The 15,931-nt window shown below is 52.7% G+C and overlaps 1 protein-coding gene across 1 annotated transcript; it reads left to right on the top strand.

Moving 5' to 3' along the window:
* Positions 1–8,047: 8,047 nt before the first annotated feature.
* Positions 8,048–14,726, top strand: NEURL3 (neuralized E3 ubiquitin protein ligase 3). Its single transcript, XM_068564544.1, has 4 exons — positions 8,048–8,162; positions 10,841–11,326; positions 12,307–12,378; positions 13,033–14,726. Exons 1-4 carry the CDS (start codon positions 8,048–8,050, stop codon positions 13,239–13,241), a joined length of 882 nt encoding a protein of 293 aa, XP_068420645.1. The 3' UTR covers positions 13,242–14,726.
* Positions 14,727–15,931: the final 1,205 nt, after the last annotated feature.

Below are 15,931 nucleotides of genomic sequence, written 5' to 3'. Positions count from 1 at the left end.
ACCACAAGTTCTCAGAGATGATTTTCCTATTTGCTGTACTGCTGATGCTGACTCTCTTTCATGGTAGATAGTTTCTTTGTGTAATTTAATTGGTGTTTGTGAGCTCGTCTTCAGTGAGATTGTTTTGCTCTGTGGGAGTCCTATGTGTCCTGGGCTGTGACAATGGCCTCAGAGGTCTGTTTTGTATTTTTTCATGCCAACTGCTCCAAGGGCTCATCAGGGGAGCATTTTTGTGTAAATTTTTCAGCTTGGGAATTCTTCGCCCCATGGAGAGTGTAAGTTTGGATGCCACCTCCATGGACAGTTTGGGTTTTCAGCTCTGATCTTTCCCAGGAATCTTTTCTCCCACCCAGAGCCATAAGGTAAAACCAGATTCACTGTCCATTGCCTAGGTTGTTGAGTAGATTCTTTCCTGATAGGCAGCCTTTCCAGGGTTCTAGCTTATATAGCAGTCTCAGTTCCTTTTCTTCTTCTTTTTCTTTTAAAAATTAATTAATTTATTTATTTATTTTTGGCTGCGTTGGGTCTATGTTGCTGGGCGCGGGCTTTCTCTAGTTGCGGCGAGCGGGGGCTACTCTTCATTGCGGTGCGCAGGCTTCTCATTGCGGTGGCCTCTCTTGTTGCAGAGCATGGGCTCTAGGCACACGGGCTTCAGTAGTTGTGGCACGCTGGCTCCGTAGTTGTGGTGCACAGGCTTTGTTGCTCCACGGCATGTGGGATCTTCCCAGACCAGGGCTCGAACCCGTGTCCCCTGCATTGGCAGGCAGATTCTTAACCACTGAGCCACCAGGGAAGTCCCACAGTTCCTTTTCTTCTTAAGGCCATACCTCTTGACCCTGTGTGGCCAGGGTCAAAGCTCAATTCTGACACCCAGTCCTCTCTGTACACTCAATACCAGGGTGTCTCCCCACACTTTTTTCAAATTCTCCTGTGGTTCGAACGTCTATTCTGAATTTCTCAGTGTTTTCTCAGTGTTATTTCCGTCCGTGGTGTTGCCAAAACCTGAAAGCAGTGGTCTTGGTGTTTGGCGGAGTACCTGGTGGGGGGATTTGGGGGCCTGAAAAACTGGTCCTGGGGAGAGTATCGGTTCAGAGGGAGAGCTGAACATCTCTGCGTGAGAAATAAACAGAGACGGCAGGGTGAGGAGAGGGGAAGAATAAAGGGCCTGGGGGTAGGGACGTCCCTGGAGGTCCAGTGGTTAGGGCTCCGCGCTTCCACTGCAGGGGGCATGGGTTCAATCCCTAGTTGAGGAGCTAAGATCCCGCAGGCCGCCAGGTGTGGGAGTGGGCGGAAAGGCCTGGTGTATGAAGGGAGGTCGCGGCTTGTAAAGTAAGAACGGTGAGACACCCCAGGGGCAGAAACAGGACCGTGAAAATACTGTTTGATTGGGCTTTGATTTAACTTTGTTCTTTGTGCCGAGCAGCGCTGTAAATCCCTGCTCTCCCATCACGCACCCGGTGACCGCCACCTTCAAGTCGCTCACAAATGCCTGGGTCAGTGGTACCCGAGTAAAATCAAAGAAAAAGAGCCTATCTGGGGTGTGCTGGGCTACAGGGAAGAAAACCTCCACAGGAAAGGAGACAGGGGAGGAGGATTCGGCAGAAGGAGGCAATGGGCAAGAACTGGGGGGAGGGGGAGGGTGCTTTGTTAACCTCTCCCTGGGGTCCCTGGAGCCTTTGAGGGGAGGCACTGGGTTCCTCTCTGGACCTAAAGAGAGGGCTCAGGAGTTTTACCTCAGCTCTGAGTAGCACAGCGCACTGGGTGAGGCCTGGGGGAGCTCACAGATGGGCCCCACAAACACAGGCTCCATCCGAAGAGGCAACACCTTGCTTATCCAGAAGCCTAAGGTTTAGCCATCTCATCTATCCGGAACAGACCTGAGAACAAGGAAATGTGGTTACAAAAATACCTGGTGCCAAGAACATGTACTGAGCTTTTTTTAAATTTCACTTGATAGTAGAATTTATTGTACACATTTCTACTTTTGAAAGCGTCATTCTTTTGGTTTTTATTTTTTTATTTTTTGGCCGTGCCATGCAGCATGCAGGATCTTAGTTCCCTGACCAGGGATGGAACCCGGGCCCCCTGCAGTGGAAGTGCGGAGTCCTAACCACTGGACCACCAGGGAAGTCCCTCCATGTACTGAACTTTTGCACATTTTTCAAATGCTTTTGGGACATTTACTCAGGTGACTAGTTATCTTTATTTTAGAATTATTAAAAGGGTGGAGAACTTTGGTATCAGTTCCGGTGTAACCTCTACTAGCTACTCAAGCTTGAGCCTCAGTTTCCCCGTCTGAAACGCACCCAGGTCACACGGCCAGTGGTGGCAGAGACCCAACCCTGTGATGGCACTAAGCTATCCTGTGTACTTAGCACAGGACCCTGGGAAGGTCTGCTGACTGTCCCACTGAAGGACTCAATGAGTTAACGAAGTTCCTGGTAAGGCCACACACGAGGGACGCATGTCCTCTCACAGATGGAGAGAATGAAGTGCAGGGTGATGCCCGGAGCACTTGTCTGCGGTCGTTACCAAAAAGCCCCCCACCCCGCCCTCAAAATCAACCCTCAGGACGAGCTAGACCCACAAGACAGAATTCGAGGACCTGTCTTCCTTCCCTCGATCATGTTTTCACACATAATTGGAAGCTGAGAGAGGCAGCAGAAGTCAATGGGTGCACAGCCCAGCGAGGGCAGAGACACCCTGCTGTTAACCCCTTCATCCCTGGGGGATGGGTCTGTTCTTATCCTGCGTCTGAAAGCTCAAGGGGTGGGTGGAGAGGCCCCTAGGGAGACAGAATAGGCCGGAGACCACTCTGGTGCTGGACATCTGGGGTCCCATCTCTGCACCCGTGCTCGCAGGTGTTCCATGCTCAAAGCTCTCTCTTCCCTTCACCGCTCCCCCTGGCTGCCACCCCCTTTTCCCTGCACCCTGTGATTGCTCCTCCCCCTCCAATATCCATTCTCTCCTTCTCTCCTAGGATAATGGCTGGCCCCCATTCCTAGATGGGCACAGAACTGTCCAGAATAAAGGCTATATTCCTAGTCCCTGTAGCTGGATGTGGCCAGTGGGAGGTGAGCTGAAGTAAGGGGTTGTGTGAACCTTCCTGGCTGTGCCCTAAAAGGGAAGGGGCAAGCTGTGCCCTGCCTGGGCCCCTTCCTCCTGCTGCTGGCCCATGGCTATGGGGCAAGCACTCTGGGCCACGTGGAGGGAGCAGGACCCCAGGGAGGATAAGCAAAAGTTGGAAGTGGCCTGGCCCATGATGGCTTCCTAGAGCAGAGTCCCCACCTCCAGACTTGGACTTGGAAGGAAATGAACCTCAGTCTTGAGCAATTTTGAGCCTCTGTCAAGGGCAGCTGCCCTCACAGCCTATCAGATACAGGTACACATACGAATCCATGTCTCCAGCAGCTGCCCCTGGCTTCCGCCTGCACCCCTCCTCTCCAACCACTGACCTCCTTCCCGACAAACCCAATGGCCTCTTCCCAGCTGTCGTCCCGCCGGACCCCTGGGTTGAGCTTGGCAGCCTCCTGCTCCTCCCTCTCGGCCCATCCTTAGCTTCTGGATGTCACGCTCCTTGCACCTCCCATGTCTCTGACGTCCCTCTCCGTGTCCTTTGAGGGCCTTTATTCCTGTGCTTGTCCCTGACATGTTGGTTTCTCCAAAGTTCTGTCTAAGATCATTTTGGGGATAAGGGCTAGATTGGCCTTCTAAATGGAAGGGGGGATTTCTGGGCTGAGCGGTGGGGTACTGTCCACTCAGACTCCAAGCCGGGCCTTTTCTCCTGGGTGGACATTGCCCATGCCGTACGCTGGGCTCGTGCAAACGTACGTGGGCCACTGCTCTGCTCACGATGGCTGGCTGGACTTTCTCCCTCTGCGCCAGCAATTGTTATGTTTTTTTATTTTCCAGAATGGGGCTGGGTCTCCTTAGAATCATCTCTGTGGGGCCCACGGCTGGCCCTCACCCTCCTGCTCGGCTGTGTCCTGGCATGTACATAACTCCCTTCCCAATCCACCAGCTTGGGCTGCTGGTGCTCCTGCCTGGGAGATTTGGTCGAGCCAGGGGCTGCCCTGGCCTTGCTGGGTCAGAGGTCCTCAGGGCCCTGGAGATGCACAGTGCTGGTGACTCACTCCCCAGCGAGCTCACATGGGGCTCTGGGTACCCTGGCCCGCAGCAGGAAGACCGTAGGGCACTCGCAAGGCCCCAGGAAAGGCACTGATGTCCCCTCCAGTAAGGGGAGGCCCTTACTGCCCCTTTAATGGTAAGAGCTGATATTTACTGACAGTTCCTTTGCCTGTGCTAAGCACTCACCCTTCAGTCCTCCTATCAGCCCCAAGGTAGGCACAGGGAGAAGGAAAACAGGAAACCAAAAGAGGAGAGGGTATGCCTCTCCCCTCCCCCTTTCCCTCACCTCTGGGCTGCCACACTGGCCTCGCAGCGGTGCCTCCTCTCCCCCGTCCCCACCCCGGCTCCCCTCTCCGGCCGGCGTCACACTCACAGGATGGGGGGTGCTCTAGTGCTGGCACAGCAGGAGCCAGGGGGCCCAGGGCAGTGGAAGCTGTAGCGAAGTCAGGGCCCAGGAAGATCTGCACGGGGCAGAAGTGTGTGGACGTAAGAGCACAGACCTAACTTGGGGCTGGCTACTTTGCGGGCACACCCTAGCCTCCCTCTCTGACCTCTGGACCTCTGGGTCGGGTCCAGCTATTGACCAAGAGGATTTGGTTGACCCCCAGAAGTGCTGGGGGCTCACTGGCAGGAAGCGAGTGGGCAGAGAGAGCCACTGCCGGGGGACACAGGTGAGAGCCACTGCCGGGGGACACAGGTGGGAGCCACTGCGGTCCCAACCATTTCCTTCCAGGGTATTAGATCCACGGTCAGTTCCATTTCTCTCCACCAGGTGGCAGTGCTAGCCAAGCCCTCTGGCTTCCAGGGCGGGGGTTTTTCCAAGGGAGTGTGGATGCACGACCATTCATCAGCTCACTCAAAATCAGAGTCAGGTATTCACCCAGGAGTGGAATCGCTGGGTTGTTAGGTAAGCTGATGGACAATTTTTAAAGAAACTGCGACACTGCACTGTTTGGCACTGACAAATCCTTGCTGACTGCCTCCTGTGCACACGGCCCTGATTGTTCTAGGGGCTGGTCTCCAGGCCTGGCAGCCCCCTGCCGTCCGAAATTTCGGCTTGACGGAGAACAGTTGAGCACAGGCAAGGGGCCTCAGGGCCCTGAAGGCAGGAGACACCAGGGGCTGGGCTGCCTATCGGGGTCCCAGGTTGGTCTGGATTCCCACTGGCTTCCCACTTCTGCTTGACTGAAGGCTGGCGTGAACCCTGGGCAAGAGCTCAGCTTCCTCGGCTGTGTGGTGGAGGCTGAAGCAGCTGTCCAGAAGCTTCTCAGAGCACTTGAGGCATCTTAGGAGATGACCTGTAGGACAGCCCTTTGTAGTGATGGGGGTCTGGGCAAACTGAGGGTTGACTGCTAATAAGGGGACCCTGGGTGGGGAGGGAGGGACTGTGGGGACCTTCAAGGTGGGGGGAAGAGGGGCAGAGGTCTCAGAAGCCTCAGCCCCTCTGACCTCTGGTCCTGGGGGCGCCCATCCTATTTTTGAGGGCTCACGTGCTCGCGCCTCCTGCCGTACCGGCTACAGCCAGCAGGGGGCGCCGCAGAGACTGCCCTTCTCTTGGAGGGCCAGTCATTGCCTTCCAGGAACAAACGTTTGCAGAGGCCTTGCGGCCAGGCGGGTGGCCTGGAAGGGAGAGTAGGGTGCAGTCTCCATCGTGGGATGGCCTCTGCCTCACACTCGGGCAACCAGTCAGCAACTATCCCTACTAGTGTCAGTTGAATGGGGAAGACGTTAAAATGCCCAGAGGAGCCGTGGCCTGAAAGAGGATGGTGCAGGCGGCACAGCATGGCGGGCAGGGCACCCACTCTCCAGCCAAACAGCCTGGGCCACGCCCTGGTCTGTCACTTGTATTTGTGAACAAGTTGCTTCACCTCTTTGTGCCTCAGTTTCCCCATTTATAAAATGAGAATGACTACAATAAATAGAACCTTTTCAAGAACTTGCCATGAGGATTAGCAAGTTAATACAGCACTGGACTTAGAACAGTAGTGTTTATTAAATAAATAAATGGTGGAGTGTGTGATGGGAGGGGCGGCCCGGGCATCCCCATCCCCTGGATTTCAGTTCTTAGAACGCCTACCCAGCTGAGGTCCTGACCACCTCAGCCTGCTGGCACTGGGCAGCCTGATGTCTGCAGCTTGTCCAGTAATTTTCCTGATGGGCTGAAGCTCAAGGCCTGATTTCCCTGATAAGACTCCATAACTATCTCTTTGATGGGAATGTGGTTTATCAACAAGCTGCTCTTGATGCCAGCCCTACAGGCGGAGACCGGGTGAGGGAGGGGGAGGGGGAAGAGGCAGGCTCTCTGGCTCCAGCACTGCCCAGAGACAAGGGGATGCCCTGAGCCCGGATCCCTCAGGCTGGGCCAACAGGACCATCAGCCGTGGACTCACTGTGATGGCTGTTGACTTCTCACCAGTTTGCCTTTGACCTTTGGAAGACAGTTTCTAGAGAGCCTGGCAGGGGGCTTGGTGTGGAAGAGAAGGTCCAGGGTCACAGCAACATCTTCTGAAGTCAACTGGGGCCAAGCAACGGTCACCAGGACCGAAGTCACGGCACATGGGGGCTGGAAGGGACCCACAGACCAGCTCATCTGGGCTTCCCATTTTACACACGGGGACACCAGGGCCCAGGGAGGGTAAGAGAGGGCAAACTGACACAGGGGACAGAATCCGGGTCTCCAAACACCCACCCTTCCCCACGCCCCCTAAACTCCCCAGCCCAGTCAACAGCACCACTGTCCCCACGTCCTTCTGGGACATGCATGGGGCATATCCACCCCTTCAGCCGAGTTCAGAGCAGTCACTGATCATGGCCTTGATCCAGGGTCTTGGGAGGGCCTTAGCCTGGAGGTCAAGGGCCAGGGTACCCGCCTGCCTCCAGACTAACCTAGGGCTTGTCACCTAAAGTGGGGTCTGCAGAACCACCCTGTTTGAAAAGCAGAATCCCACAGGTGCCCCAGAGCTTCTGAATCAATCTTCATCTGAATAAGATCCCCGCGCTAGGTTCATGTGCACATCGCAGTCTGAGAAGTGCTCTGTTAGAGCAAAAGCCACTTTCCCGCCACCAGCCTCAGTTTCTCTCACGGAAGGGGCAGAAGATCTCTGACCTCTTTTCCACCTCTACCACCCTGGAAGCAAGGCCTTGGGCGTGACCTCCTGCGGGACTCTCTGCGTTTCGTGGGGGATTCTGGGAAGTGGAATTCCAGCTCCAGCAAAGCTGAGGAGCAATCGACATCTCTCCCATTCCGTCTTGCTGGGCCCTCTCCTCTCTGCCGGAGACCCGGGCCTGGGGCAACTTCACAGGTCCTGGAATGCAGCTAATTCAATTCAGTCCACTTCACCAACACTGATTAAGCGCCTCCTGTATGCTGGGGTCAGTAGCAGTGAATCGTTGCTACCCTGGCTGTACATTAGAATCATCCGTGGTGCTTTTATTTTTATTAGTTTGTTTTTTGTTTATTTTATTTTATTTTTTACTTTTTGGCCATGCTGCACGGCTTCTGGAATCTTAGTTCCCTGACCAGGGATCGAACCCGTATCTCCTGCAGTGGAAGCACGGAGTCTTAACCACTGGACCGCCAGGGAAGTCCCTGGGGTGCTTTTTAGACATGCCAGTGCTGGGCCCCACCCCAGGCCACTGGGATCGAGGTCTCTGGGGGCAGGTCTGGGGACAGGTACTCATTAACGTGACTCAGGCAATTATAATGCACAGCCGGGTTGAGAGCAACTGGCCAAAAGTAAGAGAGAAATCTATGCCAAATCCTACCCAGGCCATCTCCTCAGTCCCCGCTTCCTCCAGGCCAGCCAGCTGCAGCAGGCCTGTTGCAAGCCAGAGGAAGTCATCAGGAAATTCCCTGGATATGGTAACCTGTGACTGCAATCTCTAATTAATCATCAACAGTGTAATATGATCCTGGCGCATGACAAGGGGACCTGCTGAATCCTTTGAAAACCTGTCCACTGGCCTTCTTCAGACCCAGGGACGAGTGTCCGAGGACCCCAGGCTGATGGGGGCTCAGATCTGCTCCCAGGCTGGTAAGTGGGAGCCCCAAGCTTGGTCCCTGGACCAGGAGTGCAAGAAGCAGAGGGGGTGCTCTGTGTTATTGCTGGGGAAGAAGTCTCGGGAGGTAGAGGTATAGTCAGTGTAAATATCGCTCAGGAGGAGTTTCTGATACAGGCTGGGCTGACCTAGGTAGTGAACTATTAGGAGGCAGTGAGGTAGCGAACTTCCTTTCCTTGCAAGAATCCAAGAGAGGCTGAGTGAGTGACTCGGGTCCAGAATCCCTGCAGTGATGCGACGACCCACATGACCCATTTGCCTTTGGATCCTGCTTTGCAGAGAGAAGAATGGCTGGGGTGGGAACAGGGTAGAGTGTAGGGGGCCTGGTGGAAGACTAGGGGTCCCAGCTCTGCCCCATGGAGCTGTGGGACCTTGGGTGAGTTCCATTTCTCCCTGGGACCTCAGTTTCCTCACCCGCAGGCTGGGGGCCAAGCAACACACCTTGCCGGTTACAGAGCTGCCAGAAGCACAAACCACAAGGTCACCAGGCACCATGGTTCTCTGCCAGCCTCACCTGAGGCCACAGCGTCCCCTTAGTGTGCAGGGCAGGAGATGGAGAACCGGGTCTTTTACCAACAGAGGTCAGGGATGGGCGGTGACCCAGCCAAGTGAGGGGGGTGGCCCCCACCCTCCAGGAGCCCCTACCCGCCCCCCGCTCCCAGCCCGATGCCTGTCCAGGTGGGCACTGAAGTCCTCACATTCAGGATCCCCAGACAAGTACCTGGAGACTCCAGGCCTGGGCTGTCAGGCATATCATTCCCACTGTGGATAAGGGACCAAACCCAGAGGGGCAGTGACCTGCCTAGGTCAGCAGCAGAGCCGCGGCTAGAATCCAGGTGCTGGTCCTCACTGCCCTCCACAGGGTCTCCTGGCTGCCCCAGCAACTTGAGTGGATGCAAGGACAGGTCCACCTGATGTCAGGACCCTCAATTCTGGCTCCTGGTCACCATCTGTGCCTTCTCTGGGCCTCCCTTGCTGGTGCACAGCCTGGAGGAGCAAGGGTTGGTGGGCCAACCCTTTGGGAAGGGAGGGAGAGACCAGGGCATTCCCGGAAGGGGTGGTGGCATGGGCAGGGGCGTGGGTGAGGGTGAGGGAGGGGTGAGCTTGGATAGCAGGGTGGGTTCAGAGGCCCCCCAAGCCAGGGTGAGCGCTTGTCCCTCACACCTTGGGTGAGGGAACCATGCCAGGCTTGTCTTTGGCCTTTGGAGGTCAGGGATGGATTCACTGTGACCTTAAGGGTGTCCCTTGTGCCTGACCAGAAGGAGCCTCCCCTCCTTGTGCTGGGCTGGAACCTTGCAGGCATGTGGGTGTCAGAGAGAAGGGCCAGGAGGGAGGGGCCTTGCTCCTTGGGGCTGGGGTCTGGCTCAAGTTTTTTTTTTTTTTTTTTTGGCTGCGCCGGGTCTTCGTTGCTGTGCGTGGGCTTTCTCTAGTTGCTGAGAGCGAGGGCTACTCTTTGTCGTGGTGCGCTGGCTTCTCGTTGTGGTGGCTTCTCTTGTTGCGGAGCACGAGCTCTAGGCGCGCAGGCTTCAGTAATTGTGGTATGTGGCCTCAGTAGTTGTGGCTTGCGGGCTCTAGAGCGCAGGCTCAGTAGTTGTGGCGCACGGGCTTAGTTGCTCCGCGGCATGTGGGATCTTCCCGGACCAGGGCTTGAACCCGTGTCCCCTGCATTGGCAGGCGGATTCTTAACCACTGCCTGGCTCAAGTTTTGACTGAATTCACCTCTTTTAATTTTTTATTTCCCTCTTCCAACCCAGAAAGAGCAGGGCCAGGAGGGGAGGAGGAGGGTATGGGGAGAGAGAGAAGGCCTATGGAGCTAAGAGCCGTTCTGGGGGCAGGAAGCTCCGCCAGCTTCCTCCAGGCCTCTGGGGCTGAGAGAAAGGGCTGCCCAGCAAGGAACTTACCCTTCCTGGCTGCCAAGTGGAGTCAGGTCAGGAAGTCCCCTGATTTCAAAGCCTACCCAGGCCTTGGCTGGGCCCAGCCCACGATTCTGAAGGGCTGACCTGGGACTCCCCATCAACAGGCTTTGCCCCCTCACCGGATTGGGAGTTGCCAGGCACCTTCTTTCCCAGGACAAGAAAGTCACCCTGTTTGGGGGCCATGGGCTTCACAAGTCACGCGGGTTCTCTGTGGGAAAATCAGAAAGTCACACAGGCAGAGAGGAAAACACAGCACCAGAGACGACCACAAAAAGCATGTCAGCCCATTTCCTTTCAGGCTGTTTCTAGAAACAGATGAGATATACATGTATATAGTAAACGTATAAGTGTATGTGTCAAAACCAGGGTCATATTCTGTCTACCGTTCTAAAACCTGCTCTTCCTAGTTAACGGCAATAATAGCCATTACCAGGTATCCAGAGCCGGTAAGGCCATTAAAGGAACTGCGGTTCCTTTAATTTTTACAACATCCCAACGGGAGGGGAACTGAGGCTTGGGGAGATTTACGAGGGAACTAAGATCCCTGACAGGCAAAGCGGGCTCCTCACTGGTTCTAATGTTGGGGGGAGGTGGCGGGGGTAAGAGCGGGGACAGTGGCACCGGGGAGCGAGGGTTGGTGGAAACGCCCTCTCCCCTGGGAGGGGGTGGGGTGCTGTGATGGCCTTTGCAGCCCGTGGGTCCGGCCCGCCCCGCACTGACACCTCCCGCCCCCGCAGACGCCACGATGCCCCGAGAGGCGGTCCGTTTCCACGCCGAGGCCGTGGGCGCGCAGGTGCGTCTGGACGCGCAGCGGAGCACCGCGCGCAGGCGCGCCACGTTCCATGACGGCATCGTGTTCAGCCAGCGGCCGGTGAGGCCCGGAGAGCGCGTGGCGCTGCGCGTGCTGTTTCACGAGCGCGGCTGGGTTGGCGGCCTCCGCGTAGGCTTCACGCGCCTGGACCCCGAGCGGGTGACCGCGCCCAGCCTACCGCCCTTCGTGTGCCCGGACCTGGAGCAGCAGAGCCCGACGTGGGCGGCCATGCTGCCCGACGGCTGCGGGCTCACCGGGGACGTGGTGTGCTTCTGGGTGAACCGCCTGGGCCGGCTCTTCGCCCAGGTAAACGCGGGCCCCCGGCTCCTGCTGCGCAAGGGCGTGCTCATGGGCGCCCCGCTCTGGGCCGTGATGGACGTGTACGGGACCACCAAGGCCATCGAGCTGCTGGGTGAGGCCACGAGTGGGGACCCAGGCTCCTCCCCTGGGCGGGAGGTGGTGGAGGCTCGGGCGGTACTTCACCTGCATCCAGAGCCGCGGGGAGAACTGTTGTTTCATTCATATGCGGTCAGTTTTTCCATCAGCTCATGTCAGGGTATGAAGATGGGCGCTGGGGACCAGACCTAGTCATGGGGTGGGGGGGGCAGCCTTATCTCTGAAGAATGAGAAGACGTGCTCAGCACCCCAAACATCTGTTAGAGGGCTGATCTCTTTCACAAAGGAAGAAATTTGGGGGCTAGGCTTTGCAGCCTAAGTAGGAGTTTGCTGAGACAAGGGTGGCAACAAAGGGAACGTAAGTGTGAGAGTTAGAGGTGAGTAAGAAGGCAGCCTGTGGGGCAAAGGTGAGATGTTCAGGCACTGGGTGGGGAAACAAGGACCACCTGAAAGGAGAGAGGATTTCAGGAGAGGGAGGAGTTACAGGAACACTCATAAAAAGAAATTTTGGCATTCTGGGCTGGTGTTCCATTGGCTTGCACAAGCATTCCAGACACCGCCGCGCGTTTGTTTTTCACACTGCTTGTCACAGCTGCTGGAGCCTCACCTCTGGAGCACCTGAATTGGCAGGTCTGGAGTAAAGCCCCAAGCACCTGTTTTCCCTCCTGGGGGATTTTGAAGCACATCTGGGTTGGGGACCGTGAATAATGCTGAAGGTCTCCACTCAAGCAGCGGAAGTAGGGCAAAGGGGAGCTGTCTAAAGGAAGGGTGGATTAGGAAGAGGAACCTGCAGTTCTACAGATTCTCTGCTGGGTTCAACTGGGAAAGGGGCGGCCAGGACAGGGCTGGGTGACCAGCTTGGAGCTCCAGCATTGCACCCCAGAAAAGAAAGGGGATGGACACTTTGCTTTAGGGGCAGGGACTGGGGAGGTGGGAGGGAACGAGGACACCCTGACTTTGCTTTCCCCAGGCCCTGACTTTCCCTTTCTGCCTTAGATCCTACAGTCAGCGCCTCCACCCCAACCATGCCATGGGTCCTCAGTGATGAGGCTCTGCCTGAGCCCAAAGGTGAGTGGCTTCCCCGAGCCCCAGGGACTCCCCAGGACTCCAGCACTAGGGGAGCTGGGGGAGGCCCCAGCCCTGGGAACTCAGTTAAGTCTTTCCAAGTCCTATCAAGTCTCCCACGGGCTTTAGGCCAAAAAGATTAGGCTCCGCCCCTGGAAACCTAAAAGCAATTTAACAGCTCTGCCTTCTGGGACATTGGCTAACTTCACAAGTTACTGGAGCACATTCATGAACGGATGTTATTTTGTCCGTCTGCTTTTAAAAAAGCAATCCACGTTCATAGTAAAAGCTTTGCCAAACAGAAATAAAATACGTATTAAAGGATAAAAAAGGAAGTAAAACAACAACAAAAAACACCTCCCAAACCTCGCATTACCTGTTAGGTGGATTTCCTCCCAGTATTTTGTGGACTTCTATATGGGGAGTTATTTGTGCTTTGTTTTCCTTTTTCCTAAATTGGAATCTTATGATATGTATGTTTGTACCTTACGGTTTTCGTCCCAACTTTTTTCACTTGATTACATTGTGAGCATTTTTTTACAAGGCAATATTCTTCAGAATCCGACTGCAGAGTTCTCTGTCCTGTGGTTATATCGTGAGTGGGCTGCCCACCCCTTGCCCCCAAGTGCCCCTGACCTCTGTTGTCCCCTTTCCCAGCCACAGCAGGAGAGGAGTGTGCCATCTGCTTCCACCAGGCTGCCAATACCTGCCTTGTCCCCTGTGGCCACACACACTTCTGCAGCTGCTGTGCCTGGCGGGTCTTCAGGGACACGGCCAAATGCCCCGTGTGTCGCTGGGAGATTGAGGCGGTGGCCCCGGCTTGGGACCGTCCTGCTCTGGGCCCTGGTATAGGTGCACAGCTCTGAGCCCGGCCCCTGCCAAGGGACGAGGTGCAGCTCTGCCCTCTTTCTGGAGAAGAGTCAGAAAGCCTGGTTATAACTAATTTTCTTGTCAACTGCATTATTATGAACTTTCATCAAATCTTTAACCGTGGTCATTTTTAAGTCTTTTGTCATTTACAGACAGTTCTGGGTGTACTCTGATGATTTTGCAAATATGTTCCTATAAAAGGGTTTCATCTTCAAAAAATTCATGGAAAAGACTCTGACAAGTACAGGTTTCTGGTAACTGACTGTACTGCTGAACTGAATGAATAAGCATTTTCAGAACTCTAATGAAAACCTGATGAACTCATAAAAGTGCTAACAAAAGATCAAGATGAAAAAAAAAATTAATTACATGGGACTGAGTGAACTGATGAGGATGAGTATAATTTTTGTGACTTTCTGTCTGAATTTAAAAAAAAAAAAATCCCACACGGACTCAGAGGCAAAGAATATACAAATCAATTTTCACTGCAAAGTAAAGGAGCTGTTACAGTGGAGGATTACTGGACTGAATGTCAATATTATGACATAGTATGAGTGTGTTTCATGTTTGGTAATTGCAATCATTGTTGCTTTTGTTGTGGTCATCCATGTACAATGCTTGGTGTCAGTCTATTTATCTCTTGTAAAAATAAAATACAGTGTGTGTGTGTGAAAAAAAAAAAAAAGAAAGCCTGGTTAGCAACAGGTGTGGCGGAGAGACAGAGTCAGGGCTGCAATGGCTCTTCCCCCTCCTCAGCAGGAGGGGGCCAGTGGACCAAGGAGGTGCCCCTTTCTGCCCACATCAGAACTACCTCCCTGGTGGGTGCCTGGCTGGAGAAAGTGGCTCAGCATGGGCCAGCGGGGTTCTCACCCCTCTGCCTAGCTCCAGGTTCATTTTTGCGTGCCAAGGCTTTTGGCTGGTCACCTGGTTCAGCCACCATGAACCTAGCAATCCCTGGTACACCGGAGTCCCAGGAACCCACATGTGTCAGTGAGAAGGGCCTTTGTGTAGAGACGGGGCAGCCTGATCCCTGGTTTTATGGCTAAGGAAGTTAAGGTACCTGCGCGTGTCTGGTGAAGCCCTGCCAACCCCGGGGTATTGAGGAGCCTGGACCAGATGCAGGGAGCATCTGGGTGGAATTTTGTTTATTTATTTATTTTTTTAAATTGAAGTAGAGTTGTTATACGGTATTAATAAGTTATAGATGTACAATATATTCACAATTTTTAAATGTTATACTTCATTTATAGTTATTATAAAACTATTGGTTGTATTCCCCCTGTTGTACAGTATATCCTTGTAGCTTATTTTGTACCTAATAGTTTGTACCTCTTAATCCCCTACCCCTAAATTGCCCCTCCCTGTTCCCTCTCCCTACTGGTAACCACTAGTTTGTTCTCTGTATCTGTGAGTTTGCTTTTTTGTTATATTAACTAATTTGTTATATTTTTTTAGATTCCATATATAAATGATATCATACAGTATTTGTCTTTCTCTGTCTGACTTATTTCACTTAGCATAATGTTCTCCAAGTACATCCATGTTGCTGCAAATGGCAAAATATAATTCTTTTTTATGGCCGAGTAGTATTCCATTGTATATGTATACCAAACTTCTTTATCCATTCATCTGTTGATGGACACTTAGGTTGCTTCCATATCTTGACAATTGTAAATAAGGCTGCTGTGAACATTGGGGTGCATGTATCTTTTCAGTCTGTGTGTCTCTATATCTGAAATAAGTCTCTTATAAGGCAGCACATATGGGTCTTGTTTTTGTATCCCTCAGCTACTCTCTGTCTTTTGGTTGTAAATTTAGTCCATTTACATTTAAGGTAATTATCAATATGTGTTCTTATTGCCATTTTGTTAATTGTTTTGGGTTTGTTTTTGTAGGTCTTTTTTTTTCCTTCTTGTTTTGTTCTCTTGATATTTGATGACTATCTTTAGTGTTATGTTTGGATTCCTTTTTCTTTTTTGTGTGTTTATCTGTTATAGATTTTTGGTTTGTGGTTACCATGAGTCCATACATACATACATATATATACATATATATATAGACACACACACATATACACATATATATGTATATATATGGTTGTTTCAAGTTGCTGATTTCTTAATTTGAAATACATTTTAGCAGATATAGAGAACAAACACCTTGGTGTATGGACACCAAGGAGGGGAAAGGGGAGGTGGGATGAATTGGGAGATTGGGATGGACATATATACACTAATATGTTTAAAATAGATAACTAATGAGAACCTGCTGTATAGCACAGGTAACTCCACTTTGCTGTACAGTAGAAACTAACAAAGCATTGTAAAACAACTATACCCCAATTAAAAAAAAAAGAAATGCATTTTAAAAACCCTGCATTTGTACTCTCTTCCCCTCACAATGACTGTTTTTGATGTTGTATTTTGCATATAATTATTTTGTGTATCCCTTAACTGCTTACGTGGATAGAGATGATTTTACTACTTTTGTCTTCTAACCTCCCTACTAGCTTTGTGTGTGGATGATTTCCTGCCTTTACTGTATGTTTGCCTTTACCAGTGAGCTTCCTCATTTCATAATTTTCTTGTTGCTAGTTGTGGCCTTTTCTTTTTAACCTAGAGAAGTTCCTTTAACATTTGTTGTAAAGCTGGTTTGGTGGTGTTGAACTCTTTTAGCTTTTGCTTGT

Source organism: Eschrichtius robustus, chromosome 15 (assembly GCF_028021215.1).
Source record: "Eschrichtius robustus isolate mEscRob2 chromosome 15, mEscRob2.pri, whole genome shotgun sequence".
NCBI classification, from domain to species: domain Eukaryota; kingdom Metazoa; phylum Chordata; class Mammalia; order Artiodactyla; family Eschrichtiidae; genus Eschrichtius; species Eschrichtius robustus.
The sequence above is the reverse complement of the archived record's forward strand: the minus strand, read 5'-3'. Positions and strand labels throughout refer to the sequence as shown.